Raw genomic sequence first — 20,633 nt, 5'->3', positions numbered from 1 at the left:
GCATAATTTGCTGAACTTGTGTGTTTTAAAATAAGAAACAGAGGCAAATTGGGGCATAGACATGACCAAACCCACCAGAAATAAGTTCCAAATGGGGCTACTTTTTTAGTATGCTCATGTAATTGACTGTACTAAAAAAACTAAAACCTTGTTTTAAAATGTAGAAAGACTGTTAGCTACCGTGTGTTTTATTACTTTTATTTGTTCCCTTTTCCGTTTGTAGTGTCTTATGTGGAGTTTATGCATGTTCTTTGATCGCATTGGGCAAATTGCCTTATGTATGATAAATCCTGTTTTTAGTTCTTCTCTGTTATGGAAACCAAGGCCTTCAGCTATGGATGCCTTATTATATTTAGGAATGAATGAACAGACTAATCATTGATTGACTGGTATTAACATAGAAAAAACTTCATTTTGTTGATTTTTTTTTAAGATAGTCTTTCACAGACACAATTCACTTCTTGTTGCATTAATGCATAAGGAAATTATGTTGCATTCACCAAAGATGCCAGTTTGACTAAATAGAATATATATTTTTCAAATCCACAAAAATGTTAATCAGATTGTTAGAACATGTGCAAGCCTGTATTGTGTTGTTACAGCTATTGCTGTCGGATTACTCAATAATTTGCATTTTGTTATGAGGACACGTGTGCGTGCAGAGGTTCCAAGCTCACAGCTCATAATTCCAAATATTCCTGAGTTAACAATAAAGAATGAAGGACGTGAAGAGTATAAATTTTCACTTGGGTTTTTTTTTAGTTGATTAATCTGGTTCCCCCTCTTACTCTTAACCCCCCCCCCCCCCAAACCAAATAAATATGTAAGTAAAGCAGCAGTAAACTGGAAAATGTATTACTGAAAGTCTAAAAAAAAAAAAACCCAAAACTTGAATAAACCACATTGCTAACCATAAAATACTGTAGCTATTTTTTGTCAATTGCTTCACAAGAGCGTGGATGGAAATTTGACACCATTACTACAGTGAGCAGTAAAACATGTAAATCGACACTAAAATGCCTCCAATCATTTATATTCTGTACAAAATGTTAAGTGGCTGAATCAATGTTAAATTAACTGTTAACTGTACATTAACATAGTATTATGCCATAACATGGTAGAGCTACTTCAATTAAGAGCCTGTAAGCATTTCCATTATCCCAGTTTTCAGAGTTCTTAATAAGCCACCTCTTTACCTCCTCAGACAATATGTTCCAAACTGGGTGCTAATAATTTAGAAACAGATATTTTGTAACTAAAATCCATTAACATTAAGTTACTACTTCATCCTGAGCACTTTGACGCTGATTTAGGAAAGACCTTAGGGTTAAATTCTTATTCCATTTCAGTCAGTGGAAAATTTTTTATAGACTCCAAAGAGTCTAAGATTTGTCCTTACGCATATAGTTAACTAAATATGTGAGTAGTCCTATTGACTTTATCTGAACTACTTATATGGGTCACAGTCCTCAGCCTCTCGCAGGATCAAGCCCTCATTGAATTACACTAATAAGTTCACTTATTTGTTAAAAAAGACATGTCATTTTCAGTTAATTTTTTATTGTATCTCTAAGAGTATCTTTAGTTTACTACTTCTTTCTCAACCTATGAACAGGTAAGATTACTCAGTATTAAGGGATACAACATAGAAGGCCAAATTCTTCCTTTGAGTAATAACTCTGTTGAAGTCAAACATTTATCTTACCTGCCTTCAAAAAGGCATGTATAATTATTTTATGAGTTAATCAGCAATATCAAAAAGAAATGAACAAAAGCAGTGTAATACCTGTAGCATATCTTGTCAAAAGTAAACGTTTTAAAAAAAATATACAAGTCTTTGAACTGACGGTAGTAATTCTGCAGTAATGATACAGAGATGTCTGCACAAAACTCCAGTGAATTCAGTGAGATTCTACTCAGACAATGCAGTCCACCCATGCATAGTTGCAGGATTGGGGCTTAGTTCTAATTATTAAAGCCTAAAGTTTGAATAACCAATTCATAAAGCAAAACTAATTGTAAATATCTGTCCCTTTGTGGAACACACAAAAAACTGGTTTGAAATATTATCATACTCCTGTATACAAATCTGAATACCCAACAGTATACAAAAAATGAAGTTTTTCTTGCCTTCAAACGTATTAATATATGTGGCACAATTATAGGAGGATCTGAATTTGTACACAATGATCCGTTCTAATACAAACTGAGAAAACTGAATGCAACAGCTGTTATTTGGCCTAGTTATCCTTTGTGTTTTTGTGGTATTATGCAAATGTGCTATTGTACACTGAAAACAAAATAATTCTTTCTAACAAAAAATATTTATACTAATATTGTCGTCTTTGGTTGTAACAGTGCTATTGAAGTCAAATTTAGGAAACCTCAAACTCTTCTCAACACAGATATAATTTAATGCGTCATATATAATAGTATAAATGCACAATACAATAAATGGTGATTCTTCATATAGCATAACTGACTAACTGAATTCACATGATCACTGTCTAGATGCATGGGGTATTTTGTCCCTAAGTGTTCTATTCCTGAGTTACCTGACAGTTTATATGAGATGGAATGGTAGACAAAAATTGGAACACTTTGCACCTTACTTTGGCTTACCTGTGTGTACAGACACAAACACCAGAAAGCCTGCAGGAACAGCAGTGCAGTTAGTTGTAGTGGACAGCAAAGGAAACCTTCTGCAATCCTGGTTTCACTGTAAAGTTACAAGGAGCTTGCTACACAGGCCATAACAAGCAAAGCAGAGGTGTATAATGTGGCACAGCAAAGGAGGTACGCGAGTATGGTTTGACTGTACATGCCCAAACCAACATCTCCATGCCCTCTCTGTATACATCCCTAAGCAATTCACTCCTTTTCTAAGGCCCTGTCTAGACTAGGAAAAGTGTTGTTGTTTTTTAAAAATATATTAGCTAATATGTTTAAATTAAGTACTGTTAAAAATGTGTTAGCACCTAGTAGAGAGTTTAACATGTTTTTTTAAGCAGTATTTACTTAAATGTGTTTGCTAATACATTAAAAAACACAGTCTTGTTTTAGTCTAGACAAAAGTAGTTGCAATAGATGGAACCGTTTGCAGATGGGGATTTTTTTCAAGCTGCTCACAGCTAGAATCTATGCACATATAAATGATAACATTACAGTTTCTGTATGTACCTCTTTGTGTTACTTTTCCTGCACTAGTTACAATTTGGACCCAGGATTAACTGCAGGTTGGAAGTACAAACTACTCACTGCAGGGAAAAAAAAATTACTAGAAATTTTTGAATGTGTAGGTTGCACGAGATGTAATATGATTCAGTTCATTTGCTGGGAAAATCCACACTAAATAACATAAAAAGAAAAGGAGTACTTGTGGCACCTTAGAGACTAACCAATTTATTTGAGCATGAGCTTTCGTGTAGCTCACGAAAGCGCATGCTCAAATAAATTGGTTAGTCTCTAAGGTGCCACAAGTACTCCTTTTCTTTTTGCGAATACAGACTAACACGGCTGTTACTCTGAAACTAAATAACATGTTTTACTAGCAACAATATGAAAAGAATTGGGATTTTTTTTTTAAATCAGAAACTAGAAAATAGTAAGCTTTACAATGAAATATGGTTAAGAACCTGAAGCATATTATACATGTTAATGTCATAGTCACTGAGAATGGTTAACATGATGTAACCCAACGGTTGGCAACCTCTCAGAAGTGGTGTGCCGAATCTTCATTTATTCACTCTAATTTAAGATTTCGCGTGCCAGTAATACATTTTAACATTTTTAGAAGGTCTCTTTCTATACGTCTATAATATATAACTAAACTATTGCTATATGTAAATAAGGTTTTAAAAATGTTTAAGAAGCTTCATTTAAAATTAAATGAAAATGCAGAGCCCCCCGGACCAGTGGCCAGGACCCAGGCAGTGTGAGTGCCACTGAAAATCGGCACACGTGCCATAGGTTGCCTACCCCTGAAGTAACCAAATATCAACCAGAATATACTGCAGTAATTTACCATAGAGATCGGTGTGTAATGAATTTGATAGCTTAGCCTCAGTTTCCAACTTCAGATAGTGAAGATTAAATGTTAAGGGTGCTACTGTAAATATAACATGAACATGGTTGATGAACATGTAAGATGAATATGACTGATTTTCTAATTTTACCACATGGTTTACTTCAGAAGAAAATAAGCATTAGTAATAGTTTTGTAGCTCAGTAAACAGTCACAAAAATCAATACAAGTCACTTCTTTATTTATGTGGAAGATATTTAGTTTGGGTTGAAAGTATCAGAACAATAATATGAACCTCCTGGTAGAATACCACAACTAAATTTCTGAAAAGCCACTTGGTTAATCTCAGTGTTGCATCTAGCTGTTTTAAATTACCATAATACATAATACCAGTCTTAATGACAATACAGATGCACAGTGCCAAAGAAAGCTAGAAATAGTGTCCAAAACGATGAGCTAAGAGCCAGCCCAAGTGACAAACATACATATGTCTGTTTACAAGGAATGGAGGAGTTTAGGAATGCTGATGCCTGTGGTCTCCAGAATGTTCCAGAGGATTGAATTGTGAGGATTTACAAAGTCTGGATGAGAGCAACACTGCTCCTGGAGATGGTAGGCCCTAAAATGGAGGCATCCATCAGTTCATGGCAGAATTTAGAGAGATCTGTGGTCAGAATATATTCCATTGGCCTCATAATGTACATCAACAAATTAATATTGTATGGATGTCATTTCAAAGCCTCCTAAAGACGAAGAGACATTATTAACGTGATTAGAGCACAGATAGTTCAAACTGTATGCAGATATTCAAACTTGCATTTTTGCATTATAGCTGCTTTTTTTTTTTTTTGCTGTTGAACTGTAATGAATTGTCTCATAATCTATTCCATCTTCTTGCCATTAGCAGGCTTTGAATGTTCACAAATAGGAGCAAAGAACTCATTTTCCAGAGGTTTAATCACACAAAGAGCGAATGCCTAATTCTCTAAATGAAATGGTCTGTGATCACTGAAGCAGAGATTTAATATATCACGGCAAATTAGGTAGATTTTAATAAATTACTTATCTCTCTGAATACTTTACATATGCTTATGAAGAAACATAGCCTGTTTGCAAACAGTGAAAACCCACAGCCTATAAAATCCTTTGAAGAAAATGACAAATAAAGTAAATTAAAAAATGAAATGCATTATATCCTAGTTCTCCAGAGACAATCCTTTTCCTGCATTGATTCACAACTCCATTAAAAATATCAATTAAATCTTTCATTGAGATTGGTTAAAAGCTAGAAAATTAACTTTCCAAGCTCCTTTCTAGCCACTGGTTATCCAGATACAAGGATCATTGTATGTGTTTGATGTAAGTTTTAAAAGTGATCAAAAAAACACTTGCCTGTCCCTACAGCTCAAACTAAGCGGAACTGAATCAGATTGATTCTTTTATATTTTCTTTCTGTGCTTTGATAGCTGTTAGTTGAAACTGTAAATCCCTTTTACAGCATATGAAAATTGAGTCCACCCTCCTCCTCCTTCAAATCATGATAATCATAAACAACTACTTATAATGTTAGTAGAAGGGCAAAAGTTATTTTTAAAAAAGCTTGCAGTAATTCAATAAGTCTTGCAACTAGCCTCATTCTTTATATTTAATTGATAGAAACTGCACGCATCAAAGAAAACGCATACTGAGATTTAATGTGCATAAAATGGATATTAGCATTTTAAAGAGGCAGATTAACACATTAATCCAAGTGATTTTCATATATTGCTTCTAATAAAATCTTCACAGTATAAAATTCTTAATGAGGCTAATCACAGGCATTGCATTTAGTGGGGTGATTAGGGATAACATAAAAGTATTTTTAATCAGTTTTCTAAGGCTTAAGCTTTTTTATTAAAAATTAAAAATTCAACTTGCATTTTTATTACTGTTTTATGTAAGAAAAATGTTGAAAATGCAAATAAAGCACATCATTCAATCATGTAGGTATTAATTATTTACAAGACGTTGTCCATTGTGGAGAGAGTCTTAGCCTTAGGGGGAAATATAAAAACAAACAGACTGAAAAGTATACAAAACTTTACAACTATAAATCAAGCATGCTTTTCATATAAATTATACATTAAATATACTGTAGTAATTACAAAAATCTCATCTTCGAAGAGCTATCAAGCATGTATTTACACTGGGAGAAGTAGCATCTGTAGGCACACTTTTCTTTCATGCCCCCTAGTCATCTTTGTGTTCCTCATAGACTGAGCGCAGAACATGGAGGGCCTCCACTGTTACTTTGAGCTTTCCAATTATTGCACTATCATCTTGTGAATCGAAAACTAGAAAGGAAACATCAGACAACAATATTAGCAATTTAATTTAGTTTTTGTGTTACAATTATTTCACTTTAGCATTTGGGAAGATTAAAAGGCAACTATACAAGGTTAAAAAAATGGCTGTCAGTTCTAGTGCTCAATCCTGCAAGATGCTGAGTACTATCTACCCAACTGAAGTGAGGGGAAGGAGATGGTGCTCGGCACCTTACAGGATTGAGTCCTTTCAACACTAGGATGGAGGAATACTTTAAATTCCACCTCAATAATGATTGGTGCAAGGTTTAATTTTCAAGCTAAGAAAGCAGTATTTATTATATACCTTCCCAAATTGTTTGTTCATTTTTCATAGTAAATAAATATCACATGAGGACACATACATTTAGGGTCTGATCCTGCTCTTGCTGAAGTCAATGAGTGTGTTGCCATCAACTTCAGTAGCAGCAGAATCAGACCCTTGTTATCTATGCATTAGTACACAAGCAGATGAGGTGTGAATTGTCTGTGTTATAGCCGGCTGTGTGCATGATTGGGGCTTGAATCATGCAGTTCAGATATTAATATATAGATGACAAGCTGATGTTGTCTAAGTGAAGCACAATATGATTTTGACTCCAGGCTTCCTGCATGCTGTAGACAAATGTAGACAAAGACATTATTCCCTCTTAGGGTGAACCGTGACCAGATAACACATTTTTTAAAAATCAACATCTTTGTCTACATTGGGTGCTTCAATGGTGTTTAAAAACTTGACATTTAACATTAAGCTTACACATTTTAAAATACCATTAATTTTTCCAGTCTAAAGAAGTCCAATGAGAGGCTCTGCTGCTGTGATTGCCAAAGTGCTGCTAGCAAACATACTCCTCTCTCCTGGGCCTCTATGCAAGGCTATGAGGCTCCTCTAACAAAAGTCTCAATAAAATTTTTTTTTTGAATAAACACAAAGTTTTGGGGGTGGCGGTTGGGTCAGAACAGCCCCTCAGAGCTAATTTAGCAGTAAGCAAATGGTATGATTATGTGTTGTATTCATTGCAGGGACCAGGATACCTCACCTGGGAACCTGCAGACAGCTTTACTTCATGCCACTATTTCCAGACTGTTAGGGCAGCTCAGGACAAGCTTGGAATAAGAAGAGGGTAAGGCACTCTCTGTAACTTTAAGTTTGTTTATATGTACAAGAGACAGTGTTGTGTAGTTGATAACTTAAAGGACAGACAGGATAGGACTCCGGGATTCTATTTCCAGCACTGCTATTGATTTTGTGCATGCTTGGACAAGGCACTAAAAGTGTACACTGTTAGCTTAAAATGTACATTTTTTGGATGTTTTTCTTTTTACCTACTATTGTCACAAGTAACATTTAAGATTGCTATAAATTGAAAGATTAGAGAAAAACATTATTTCTCCTGTATTTTTTCCACTTATTTACATTGTTCTTTTGATAGCACTTAGTGTATATTTAGTGCCAATGTTTCCCTTGTGTCAAGCACTTTCTCCGGATCTTCTTGCATGCCTTCCATACAACAACCCAGGACAGTAAAACATTTTAAAAAGAAAATGGGATTCTAAAACCACAAAAATGGCAAAGTGTAGATGTAGTTTTTGAAACTACTTTTATACAATTTTTTTAATTAACTAGATTTTGAGTTCGCAGTGCCCCTTTAACCTCTCTGTGCATCAGTTTATTCATCAACGGAAAAAAGTATAACCACCACCACTTCAGAGGGATTTTGATAAGCTTCATTATTTGTAAAGAGCTTGAGAATCCCAAATGAAAGGTGCTATATTCAATAAGTGCCTATTATTATTAAATTTAGTAAAGGTCTGGACCTAAAAGGCCTGATCTTCAAGAAGAATATTTTTACAATGATTTACACTGAGGAAATTTCTTGAGAGATGTTCTTTTCCTGTTGTGGTGTAATAAAAGGAAGTTACTCACCTTGTGCAGTAACAATGGTTCTTCGAGATGTGTCCCTGCGCCTCTAATCGGAGATTTTTGGTAGCAGCGTCCGTTGAGCCTGCGTATGTGCTCTCCCTCCCTCATGGTCTGCCTTGAGGCTATCTAGCACTATGTGGGTGAACCCCACCTCAGTTCCTTCTCTACTGCAGAGCCCTATAGAGAACTCTGAAGTAGAGGGGAGGAGGGCGAGTTGTGGAGCACGCATAGGGACACATCTCAAAGAACCATCATTACTGCACAAAGTGAGTAACTTCCTCTTCTTCTCTGAGTACTGTCCCTGGGGGTGCTCCACTGTCGGTGACTCCTGAACAGTACCCACCACTGGAGGCTGGGACTTCAGAGTGGAGTCTCGTACTACAGAGTACAGTGGAGTTGAAGATGGCGTCGGGGGCCAAATATTCAGTGATAGCATAATGTTCTGCGAAAGTATGGGCTGAGGCCCAAGTCGCTGCTCTACAGATTACTGAGATAGCGATATCTTTAAGGAATGTGATCAAGGTAGAAATTGATCTCGCGGAGTGCGTATGGACTCTGGACGGAGGCAGCAGGTTGCGCTCTTGATAACAGTGATTAATGCAACCAAAAACCCATTTGGATAGTCTTTGAGATGATATCACAGAGCCTTCCGATCTTTCTGTGAACAAAAGGAAGAGTTTAGGGGATTTCCTGAAGTCTTTAGTCCTGTCCAAGTAGAATGCTAGTGTTTTTCTAACATCTAGCATATGCAGAATTGTCTCCCTGTTGTCACAATGTGGTTTTGGGAAAAAAAACAGGGAGATGGATCTATTGATTCATATGGAAAGTGCAAAAGAAAGTAGGGAAAAACTTGGGATATGGCTTTAGAGTTACTTTGTCTTTAAAAAAAGACTGTGAATGGTGGGTGTGCCATCAGGGCCGCTATTTCTCCTATGTGCGCAGCGGAGGTGATGGCAATTAGAAATGCTGTCTTCATGGACAGGTATAAGAAAGAGCAAGTTGCCATGGACTCAAAGGGAGGCCTAGTCAAAGCCCTGAGAACTATGTTAAGATCCCAGGCTGGAGTGGGTGCTCTCACATGCGGGAAGAGATTTCTAATGCCCTTAAGGAATCTACACGTCAGTGGGTGAACAAACACCAAATATCTGTCTACCTGGCGGTTGAAAGAGTTTTCGCTGCTAGATGTACCTTAAGGGAGCTGATGTGAGGAGAGAGTGACCTCTTGAGGTCTAAAATGTAGTGTAAAATGAGAGGGAGGGAAGATAAGGTTGTGTCTGTGTATTTAGAATGACAACAAACTTGGAATTGTTTCCATTTTGTAGGTAAGTATGTTGAGTGATCAACTTTTGGCTGTGTAGCAACACATCTTTCAGCTCGTCAGAGCATTCTGCCTCTAAGTCTTGGAACTGAGAAGAAGCCAAGCCTGGAGGTGGAGGACCCGCAGGTTGAGGTGAAGGATCAGCTCATTGTTTTGAGAGAGAAGGTGAAAAATGGTCCAAAGAGGAACCATAGGGCATATTGCCATCTGTGTCAGGTAAGGGAACCAGACTTGTCTTGGCCAGGACGGGCAATCAGAATAACTCTTGCTTTGTCTCGTTGAATTTTTAACAGGATCTTGGATAACTGAGGAAACTCGGAAAAGTCATATAAGAGGTCCCCGTCCCATGAGGATGAGGGCGTCTTCCAGTGAATGTTTCCCCAGGCCAGCCCTGGAGCAGTAATGAGGACATTTCTTGTTCCAGTAAGTAATGAAGAGATCTGTAGTCAGGCTTTCTCAAAGGGCGAATAAGTCTTGTAGCACCTCTGAGTTCAGTTCCCATTCATGATTGTGACAAAAATTCTGACAGACTGTCGGCTGTCACATTCTGTATCCCTGGTAGATAGACAGCTGAGGTGAGCACATTATGATGGATGCACCAATTCCAAAGTTTGAGTGCTTCCTGGCAGATCTGGCACCCCCTTGGCGATTTATGTAAAACATACAAGTCATATTAAGTCCATCATGAACTTTATGTGGGTGTTCTTGATGAAAGGCAGAAAGTGTGCACAGGCATTCCTGACAGCCCTTAGCTCCAAAAGAGTGATATGGAAGGTCACTTCTGTGGAAGGCCATTTGCCCTAAACCTTGTGGTTGTGTAGGTGAGCTCCCCAGCCTATTAGAGAGGCCTGTCCCAGGGTGGTGAGTTTGCATAGCGGGAGGAATGCTCTCGCTTGTACTGCATCAAGGTTGGTGCTGATAAACTCCAGTCCCTGTACTGGAGTTAGTGCGCTGCTACAATGAAGAGAATCTTGGAGAATACCCTGGGTGGAGCAGTCTGTACTGATAATGGTCCTGCCCAAAGGTAAACCGTAGGAAATCTCCTGTATGATGGCTGTATTGAGATATGGAAGTAGACATCTTGTAGGTTGAGGGCCAGAAATCAATCTCCTTGCTCTAGAGCTGGAATAATGGTTTCTAATGTGACCATCTTGAATGTCTGTGCCTTCCCATATTTGTTTAATGCTCTTAGGTTTAGAAAGGGCCTCCAACTTCCCTTCGCCTTCAGGATCAGGAAATAATGGGAGCAAAACCCCTTGCTTCTGAGTTGCACTGGGACTGGTTCTATGTCCCTAGGGATAACAAATGATATATTTCCAGATGAAGTAGGTTCTCATGAGAAGGGTCCCTGAAGGGTGATGGAGAAGGAGGGTTGGAATGGGGGAGGGATATGAATTGAATGGTGTAACTCTTTAAAATAATCTCCAGGACCCATCTGTCAGAAGTGGTATTCTCCCAACTGCTGTGAAGTAGGGCCAGGCAATTTTTGAAGAGGTATGACAGGTGTGTAGATGGAAGCTGATGTTGCAAGGTATAATTGTTCGGGCCCTTGACCAACCCATCAAAAGTGCTTAGAAGAGGCGGTTTGAGAGGTTGTGTACCGGGATGTGGACTGCTTCCACTTTTGAGTCCTGGTCCTCTTACACTGCAGCTCGTAACACCGCTGAGATGGGGGGTACTGAGGAGATTGTGACCTGTGCTGTGGCTGAAGGTATATCTTTTCTTCTGTCCTGCAGTGTAGATTCCTAGGGAGTGTAATGTGGTCTGGGAATCCTTCAGGATGTGGAGAGAAGAATCTGTCTTCTCCGCGAAGAGTTTGGGCCCTTCAAACTGGAAGTCTTCTGCAGCTCTTTGGGGAACTCAGAAAGGTATAGCCAAGAATCCTGTCTCAGTACCACTGTCATGGAGACCGGAGTAAAAAAGGAAACACTAACTGCTAAGGAGAACAAAAGAAAAAAACAACTACGATTTATGCCAATCACATAAAGGGATCACAGGTAAGGAAGGGACAACTGCTCGCTCCATTTCAAGGCCAAAGTGGTTGAGAAGGAACTGTGGCAGGGGGGTTGCCCACGCACTGCTAGATAGCCTTGAGGCAGACCACGAGGGAGGGAGAGCACATGTGCGGGCTCAATGGAGACTGCTACCAAAATTCTCCAATTAAAGGTACAGCAGTGCACATACACCTACAGTGGAGCACCCATAGGGATACTACTCGAAGAACTGTTCATGTATCTCTAATTTCACATGTTCTAGACATTCAGAACACACACTGATGCTGTATAAGACTCTAAATAGAACAGAATACAAAACAAATAGTGATGGTTTGCATAAAACCTACCAGTTAGCCAGGATAATTAGTCCCTCTCTTACCCTGAACATGAAAGGTATCCAAGATTCAAAATGTTTTATAGGAGGATTAAGTGGAATTTAAGTAATACAGCACTGTTGACTGTCACAGTACTCAAATACCTGTTTATAACTTTTTACACTGGTACTTTCCTTCCGGTTTAAATTAAAATTACAGTGCAGCAAAAAGAAACGGAGTACTTGTGGCACCTTAGAGACTAACCAATTTATTTGAGCATAAGCTTTTGTGAGCTACAGCATCCGATGAAGTGAGCTGTAGCTCACGAAAGCTTATGCTCAAATAAATTGGTTAGTCTCTAAGGTGCCACAAGTACTCCTTTTCTTTTTGCGAATACAGACTAACATGGCTGCTACTCTGAAACCTGTCAAGTGCAGCAAAAAGCACAAGTCATGGCAAAGTAGAATTTCTTAGCTTTCATCTAAACTACTTCATAAGATTTGGCAGTTTCATATCCTAAAATGAAATTAACATCTGGGACATTTGAAGACACCAGGGGATGATGGAAGGGATCACATCTATTTATTACTATTAATATTATAGGTACAGTTTATCTAAAACAAACAAAATGTCAACAAATAATGGTTCCCTATGTTACTAGGAAAAAGAAAAGGAAAACATATTTTCCTACACTAATCGCTACATGTTGGCAGAACAACAATTAGTTCTAAATACAACAGTTCTGCCTGTTACACTTTTAATGACTTCCCAAAACAATGATTATTAAGAATTTTAGGTGCATTTGTGAAAGTAGTTTCAAGGGTAGAAAACATTACTAACATTACTCTTCACTAACAAGGTCAGCTCCCAGACTGCTGCGCTGGGCATCACACAATGGAGAAGAGATGGCCAGCCCTCTGTGGAGATAGAGGTGGTTAGGGACTATTTAGAAAAGCTGGACATGCACAAGTCCATGGGGCCGGACGAGTTGCATCCGAGAGTGCTGAAGGAATTGGCGGCTGTGATTGCAGAGCCATTGGCCATTATCTTTGAAAACTCGTGGCGAACGGGGGAAGTCCCGGATGACTGGAAAAAGGCTAATGTAGTGCCAATCTTTAAAAAAGGGAAGAAGGAGGATCCTGGGAACTACAGGCCAGTCAGCCTCACCTCAGTCCCTGGAAAAATCATGGAGCAGGTCCTCAAAGAATCAATCCTGAAGCACTTGCATGAGAGGAAAGTGATCAGGAACAGCCAGCATGGATTCACCAAGGGAAGGTCATGCCTGACTAATCTAATTGCCTTTTATGATGAGATTACTGGTTCTGTGGATGAAGGGAAAGCAGTGGATGTATTGTTTCTTGACTTTAGCAAAGCTTTTGACACGGTCTCCCACAGTATTCTTGTCAGCAAGTTAAGGAAGTATGGGCTGGATGAATGCACTATAAGATGGGTAGAAAGCTGGCTAGATTGTCGGGCTCAACGGGTAGTGATCAATGGCTCCATGTCTAGTTGGCAGCCGGTGTCAAGTGGAGTACCCTAGGGGTCGGTCCTGGGGCCGGTTTTGTTCAATATCTTCATAAATGATCTGGAGGATGGTGTAGATTGCACTCTCAGCAAATTTGCGGATGATACTAAACTGGGAGGAGTGGTAGATACGCTGGAGGGGAGGGATAGGATACAGAAGGACCTAGACAAATTGGAGGATTGGGCCAAAAGAAATCTGATGAGGTTCAATAAGGATAAGTGCAGGGTCCTGCACTTAGGACGGAAGAATCCAATGCACCGCTACAGACTAGGGGACGAATGGCTAGGCAGCAGTTCTGCGGAAAAGGACCTAGGGGTGACAGTGGATGAGAAGCTGGATATGAGTCAGCAGTGTGCCCTTGTTGCCAAGAAGGCCAATGGCATTTTGGGATGTATAAGTAGGGTCATAGCGAGCAGATCGAGGGACGTGATCGTTCCCCTCTATTCGACATTGGTGAGGCCTCATCTGGAATACTGTGTCCAGTTTTGGGCCCCACACTACAAGAAGGATGTGGATAAATTGGAGAGAGTCCAGCGAAGGGCAACAAAAATGATTAGGGGTCTAGAACACATGACTTATGAGGAGAGGCTGAGGGAGCTGGGATTGTTTAGTCTGCAGAAGAGAAGAATGAGGGGGGATCTGATAGCTGCTTTCAACTACCTGAAACGGGGTTCCAAAGAGGATGGCTCTAGACTGTTCTCAATGGTAGCAGATGACAGAACGAGGAGTAATGGTCTCAAGTTGCAGTGGGGGAGGTTTAGATTGGATATTAGGAAAAACTTTTTCACTATGAGGGTGGTGAAACACTGGAATGCGTTACCTAGGGAGGTGGTAGAATCTCCTTCCTTAGAGGTTTTTAAGGTCAGGCTTGACAAAGCCCTGGCTGGGATGATTTAACTGGGAATTGGTCCTGCTTCGAGCAGGGGGTTGGACTAGATGACCTTCTGGGGTCCCTTCCAACCCTGATATTCTATGATTCTATGATTAGTATCCACTGCATCACGTTTACATAACAAATCAATTTTGTCAGTTGGGAAATATGACTGAAGAGCTAGAAGACTAAAGGTAGGAGGACACAAAAATTCTCTGTTAAGAGACTACTTAGAATAGATAATGTTCTGTATAGCTCTTCAGAGAATCATCACTGCTAGGGAGAGAATAAATGGTTCAGGCAAAATAAGAACCAGCCCAAACCCACATACTCATTGATTCAAAGAATTGAAACTCTTTCAGTGTATGGAAATCTGCTTGTTCTCATCATTTACCTACTTCACTTGAATTCTGGCATGTGCTCTAGGAACTTAGAAGTGCATAGTGTACTCTGGAATTTCAGCTCCAGCACAGTTGCAAGCACACACAAAAAATGGGTATCGGGAATAGACAAGAAGCATCAGTCACTCATTCCCCACTCAGCCCCACCACATTACTAACTCAAGAACTCAATATCCCATCATTCAGTTTTCTCTGCACGTCCAACACCAAGTCAGCTCCCACATCAGGTGGGGAAGAGAAAGAGAAGTGTATTGGCTGTAGCCTCTTCCCTGTGACCTCGGGCAATAGGAGGGACTCTGCGGGTACATCTACATTGCCAAAAAAAAAAAAAACCCCCCACCTCAGTGGCAGTGAGTTTTAGAGCTGTTTCAGGCTCATGATATAGGGCTACAGATAGCAGTGTAGATGTTACTGTTTAGGCTGGAGGCCAGGTGGGGGATGGGAAGGGCTAGAGGAAGCCAGCAGGGAGACCTCTCTCCTTCCCACAAGAAAATGAAAGATTCAGCATCTCATCATACTTCTTCAGGTGGTCCTCCCTGCTCCAGACAGACAATCACCACCTATGTTTGCCAGATGGGAAATTAATCAACAGTAATTGAGTTTGCTCTAACTGAATATCGAATGTAAATCAATACTCTTTTGTCATGTCTTAGATACACATTTCATACAGAGGACAGAGTATCTTTGTTTAAGATTCAGAATTGGTATATTTAGCATGAATTCAGACAGTTGAACTATATAAACCATGTGTGTATTATACACAGTACATGAACATTCTGTGGGACTAAAACCTGAGGGTCTACATTAGGGGACCCAATTACTTATTGAAGTCACTGGGGTTTTCAAATTGACTTCAACAGAACCAAAATTTGGCCCTTTGACACCACAGAGATGCTATAATTGCCTGCAATGGATATTTGCAGTAGGAAATTATTGACAAAAATGTTGAATATAAAATTAAGAAGTTCAGAGGCTTTCCTGGCATTTAAAGAAATACTCTGCTTGTACAAAAGATAAAAATATACTAGTGAGTAATTAGGCCTAACAGTCTCAGGTTTTGTAAACTGATTAATCTAATACTACTTTACTAGTAATACTGTTCAGATTTTTTCCAAACCAGGGACTGTATAACTCTTAGTTAGAAGATTATATTAATTCTATTAAGTTCTTTCAGTTTTAGGGAATATTATTTATTTTCAGGAATAAGTTGTATGTGCAGATGAACTGTGATAATTTATTAAAGTGATACTGTATGGTTCAATATTATAATAATAATTAAATCATTAAGTATTAAACCTCTCAGAGTAGAGAAGAAAAACTCTAGTAAAATTTTGAAATGAACAGATGTCAAAAGTTAAACCTAAGAATTCTGCTAAACTTACCATCAATATCTTGCTCAATTATGTCTCTTTCTTTCTGAAATATCTCCCTTAGACTGACATAAGCAAAGCCAATGTCTTCACACTCAAGATCTTGTTCATCTTCTGGAGGGTCACTAACCACTGTAAATCGTATGCTGAGAATAAAACAAAAATTCTCACTCTTGAAATGATCCATAACACCCAATCACTTGGGGACTAAATTCAGAGAATAAAACAAATATAAAGGCAGAGCATATCTAGAATTTCCCAATTTAGCATATAAAACAACTCTTGATCAGTGATTCTCAACCAGGGGTACACATACCCCTGGGAGTATGCAGAGGTATTCCATGGGTACATCAACTCATCTAGATATTTGCTTAGTTTTACAACAGGTTACATAAAAAGCATTAGCAAAGTCATTACAAACTAACATTTCATACAATGACTTGTTCATATTGCTCTATACATTGTACACTGAAATGGAAGTATAATATTTATATTCCAATTGATTTATTTTATAATTATATGGTAAAAATGAGAAAATAAACAATTTTTCAGGAATAGTGTGCTGAGACACTTTTGTATTTTTATGTCTGGTTTTGTAAGCAAGTAGTTTTTAAGTGGGGTGAAACTTGGTATATGCAAGATAAAGCAGACTCCTTTGAAAGGGGTATAGTAGTCTGGAAAGGTTGAAAGCCACTGCTTTTGATTAGTGCTTCTCAACACTTTTCATAGCAGGACTCAATTTTTCATAGCACATCATCCAAGTACACCTCCACTGCCTTCCCAGCTGGCCGAGATATACCTCTCCTCCTCCAATTAGAAATATGGGAAGGACTGGTCATTTGTGACCCCAAGTTGAGATCCCCTGTTTTAGATTAAATACATTTTTTCATAAGGTGACACCTAATTGTTGATCACACAGTAATATATTAAGAGAGGCAGAATTGTCTACAGGACTGAACATACCTCTCAGAGCCAGAAACTTCTAAATTCTTAGCTCATATTGTTCAATCACTTCACCATTTTCAAAATTAGGAAACTGAAGTACAGAAATGATTATTCCCACATAACTCTCAGAGCTTTTTATGAGCACTCATGTATGTATAATGCTTTGAAAATGTAAAGCACTACTGTGCTTTTTACTGTGATGACCTTTATTTGCAATTTGTTTGAAATGGCAAATAAACTGTCTTTGGGTGGAGGGGGAACCTGGAATAATCAATTTCCATGTTATGTTTTTAATCTTGGCTGGCATATGTATACTTCAGGCTGAAAATGATTAATTAAATATTGTCAGAATTTTGCTTGTTAAATCTTTCTGTGCTACAGAAAGTCCTCAAGCAGAAGATCTGCTGCTTTACTTCAGGGTTATACCACGTAATAAACTCTAGGCACACAACAAAATGCAAAGGTCACTCACTCTCTTGGCATTATACTGAATCATGATAAATAGATGGTAGAGATATAGGGGCTAGGCAAACCAAATAATAAATCAGCCAGATAGCAGAAATACTAGCCATATTCAGTGAAGCAGTAAATCAACTGCAAAATATTCAGCTGTATGATATTTGGGAATTTACACATCTGTAATAGTTACTAGAAGAGAATATCCTAGCTAAGAAAAACATCACTAGTTCTTGTTCAACATTGGTGAGGCCTCATCTGGAATACTGTGTCCAGTTTTGGGCCCCACACTACAAGAAGGATGTGGATAAATTGGAGAGAGTCCAGCGAAGGGCAACAAAAATGATTAGGGGTCTGGAACACATGACTTATGAGGAGAGGCTGAGGGAACTGGGATTGTTTAGTCTGCAGAAGAGAAGAATGAGGGGGGATTTGATAGCTGCTTTCAACTACCTGAGAGGTAGTTCCAGAGAGGATGGTTCTAGACTATTCTCAGTGGTGGAAGAGGACAGGACAAGGAGTAATGGTCTCAAGTTGCAGTGGGGGAGGTTCAGGTTGGATATTAGGAAAAACTTTTTCACTAGGAGGGTGGTGAAACACTGGAATGCGTTGCCTAGGGAGGTGGTGGAATCTCCTTCCTTAGAAGTTTTTAAGGTCAGGCTTGACAAAGCCCTGGCTGGGATGATTTAATTGGGTATGGGTCCTGCTTTTGAGCAGGGGGTTGGACTAGATGACCTCCTGAGGTCCCTTCCAACCCTGATATTCTATGATTCTATGTTCCAAAACAACAACAAAAGTTAGAATCCGAAACCTGCTGCCCCAGAATAACATCTTTGTAATATCTGTACAAGTTTTTTCATGAAGTTGAAATTGGTTTAACTTTGTAATAGAGTGTTATGTATTTGGTGTTCAAAGCTGCATAGTAATTAAATCCAGCAATCACATATAAATACACAGCAAGTGCATCTCCATGTGGATTTCCGGTATTCATTAATTTGAGTCCTTTGATAGTTACCATTGTCAGTAAAGAGTGATTCTTGTCTTAGTCAATAATGCTATGATAATTTCATAAGGGTACAAAGACACTTATTACAATTTAAATGGAAAAAAAATCAGTTCTGATCTTCTCTTTACCTGCCCTCCTGCTGTTGCAGCTGCATGCACTGAATGCCTCATACATACCTGCCAAACTTTTTGCCTATTCTGTTTCCTTTTGCTGTGCCCTATGTCCCCCATCCCTGTGTCTTTTTGCCATGTCCATTATCAACATCCATAAAAGAAAAAAATCTTAATTTCCCGTTTTTTCTCTGCTCTCATGCTGCTGCCCTCATTCCCCTGACAAATATAGTTAATATTTTATCCCCATTACTGTGTACCCACTGTATGTTTTAAAAAAATCTAAATATAGTGTATTTGGTAAGACCTCTGAACACAATTATTATCCAATTCAAATAAGGGAATACTTGCCCATCCTTAATGTCTAAGCCCAACAGCTATACAAAATGTTTGCATATCTTCTGCAAACTTAAATTTCAGTCACTGCATCCAAGTATTACTTTCCTTCTAAAGATATAATTGTAGTGTTCTGTTGGAGCGGACTTCAATTAGTGGCCTGTGCAGAGGCCAAAGACACTGGGACTGACCAAATGACAGGAATTCAGAGCTAACTACTCTTTTGATATGTCTTGGCAATGCTGTTTAAACCATGAATCCTTGTAAACTTTACCACTTAAAATATTGTTCAAAAACCATGATCCACAATGAGAAAATCAAGTTAAACAAAATCCAGGTCCATGAGAGATGATATCTTAAACAAAATATAAACAAATCCTCCTAAAAGCCTTTAACAGTATTAGCAACCACTGAAACACACTTTTATAGTGTTGTATTTTTGTATTCAGTTACTATAATTAACAATACATATTTAGTTCATTTACTTAAACACCTGTTTTTAGGGAACAACAAACATACTGAAATAAGAAAAAAAAGGGGACAAAAAAGAATACCTCGGAAGCTACATTAAGAAGGCAGAAGATCTGGCAGATTATGATGGATACAACTCTAAAATCTTTGGCATAGCACTAAACAACAGGAGCAAATATATAAAAAAACACAACAAAAAAGGAAATAATTCTTGGATACAAAAGAGAAGTATCAAATGAACATCGGAGAAAACTATTCAAACTCTCTAAAAGAGATTGACAAAGGCACGTTTGGAATATCGGGTACTTATTCTTAAAACCACAGAGTGCAGCCAAGGTGACTCAGCAACTATGGTTACTCAAACACTGGGAGAAATCAGTTATGTGATTGGGATGGTGAAGATAGAAGAAGGAATTGTGAACCAGCAGAGTCCTTACCTCACTGCAGCACAGAATACACAGTGATCAAACTCAATCTTTGTAGGGTTCTTTCTTATTGGCAGTTAAAATAGCAAAAACACAACACAGGGATAAGATTTCTTATCCTTGTGAGGCTGTTCCTAGTGTTTCCCTCTAGGTCAGGGGTTCTCAAACAGGGGGTTGTGAAGTTATTACATGGGGGTCATGAGCTGTCAGCCTCCAACCCAAACCCCGCTTTGCCTCCAGCATTTATAATGGTGTTAAATATATATTTTGAAAGTGATTTTAATTTTTAAGGGTGGGGGGGAGACTTGCTATGTGAAAGGGGTCACCAGTACAAAAGTTGGAGAACCACTGCTCTAGGTTCTCTCTCACAGACTCTAGTTCCCTCTGCCCAGAGAGCCACTCCCTACATTCCCTTTCTGTGGTTTAGTAGGCTAATCAGCAGTGCAACCAATGAGTCAGCAGGAACCAGTAAGCATTTCCAGGCAGGGTCCACTACCTGCTAACAGGGTGGGCAAAGACTTTGCCACCTTATCAAAGGTACCATTGAGAAATATTTGATAAAAATTATAAGGGAAGAAGAGTGGATACCGAAACAAACCTTGTATGCAAATAGACGTCCAAGGGATAAAGGAATTTTAAACAGTGAGTACTCCAGATACAGGACTACCGTTGGCAGCAAGAGGAAATTAATACATTTTATTATTAATTACTGTTCTGAGGCCCAACCCCACAGTGCTAAGCAGTATACACACCTATGAGAAAAAGATGGTTCTTGCCCCAAAGAGCTTACATTCTGCATAT

At 38.7% G+C, this 20,633-nt stretch overlaps 1 protein-coding gene across 8 annotated transcripts in view; it reads right to left on the bottom strand.

The window, feature by feature from the left end:
* Positions 1-4,244: 4,244 nt before the first annotated feature.
* Positions 4,245-20,633, bottom strand: part of RPGRIP1L (RPGRIP1 like) — a 141,314-nt gene continuing 124,925 nt past the window's right edge. For 7 of the 8 annotated variants that reach the window (XM_077830837.1, XM_077830835.1, XM_077830839.1 and 4 more), the window contains 2 exons: positions 16,096-16,229; positions 4,245-6,357 (listed from right to left, as the gene is read on the bottom strand). In XM_077830837.1, coding sequence (XP_077686963.1) covers positions 6,254-6,357; positions 16,096-16,229 — 238 coding nt within the window. In that variant the 3' untranslated portion in view covers positions 4,245-6,253. The remainder of the gene's footprint in view (positions 6,358-16,095; positions 16,230-20,633) is intronic. The other variant, XM_077830842.1, reaches the window with a different exon arrangement.

Source organism: Eretmochelys imbricata, chromosome 12, assembly GCF_965152235.1.
Source record: "Eretmochelys imbricata isolate rEreImb1 chromosome 12, rEreImb1.hap1, whole genome shotgun sequence".
Lineage (NCBI taxonomy): Eukaryota > Metazoa > Chordata > Testudines > Cheloniidae > Eretmochelys > Eretmochelys imbricata.
Note: the sequence above shows the minus strand (reverse complement) of the source record. Positions and strands in the feature narration are given on the sequence as shown.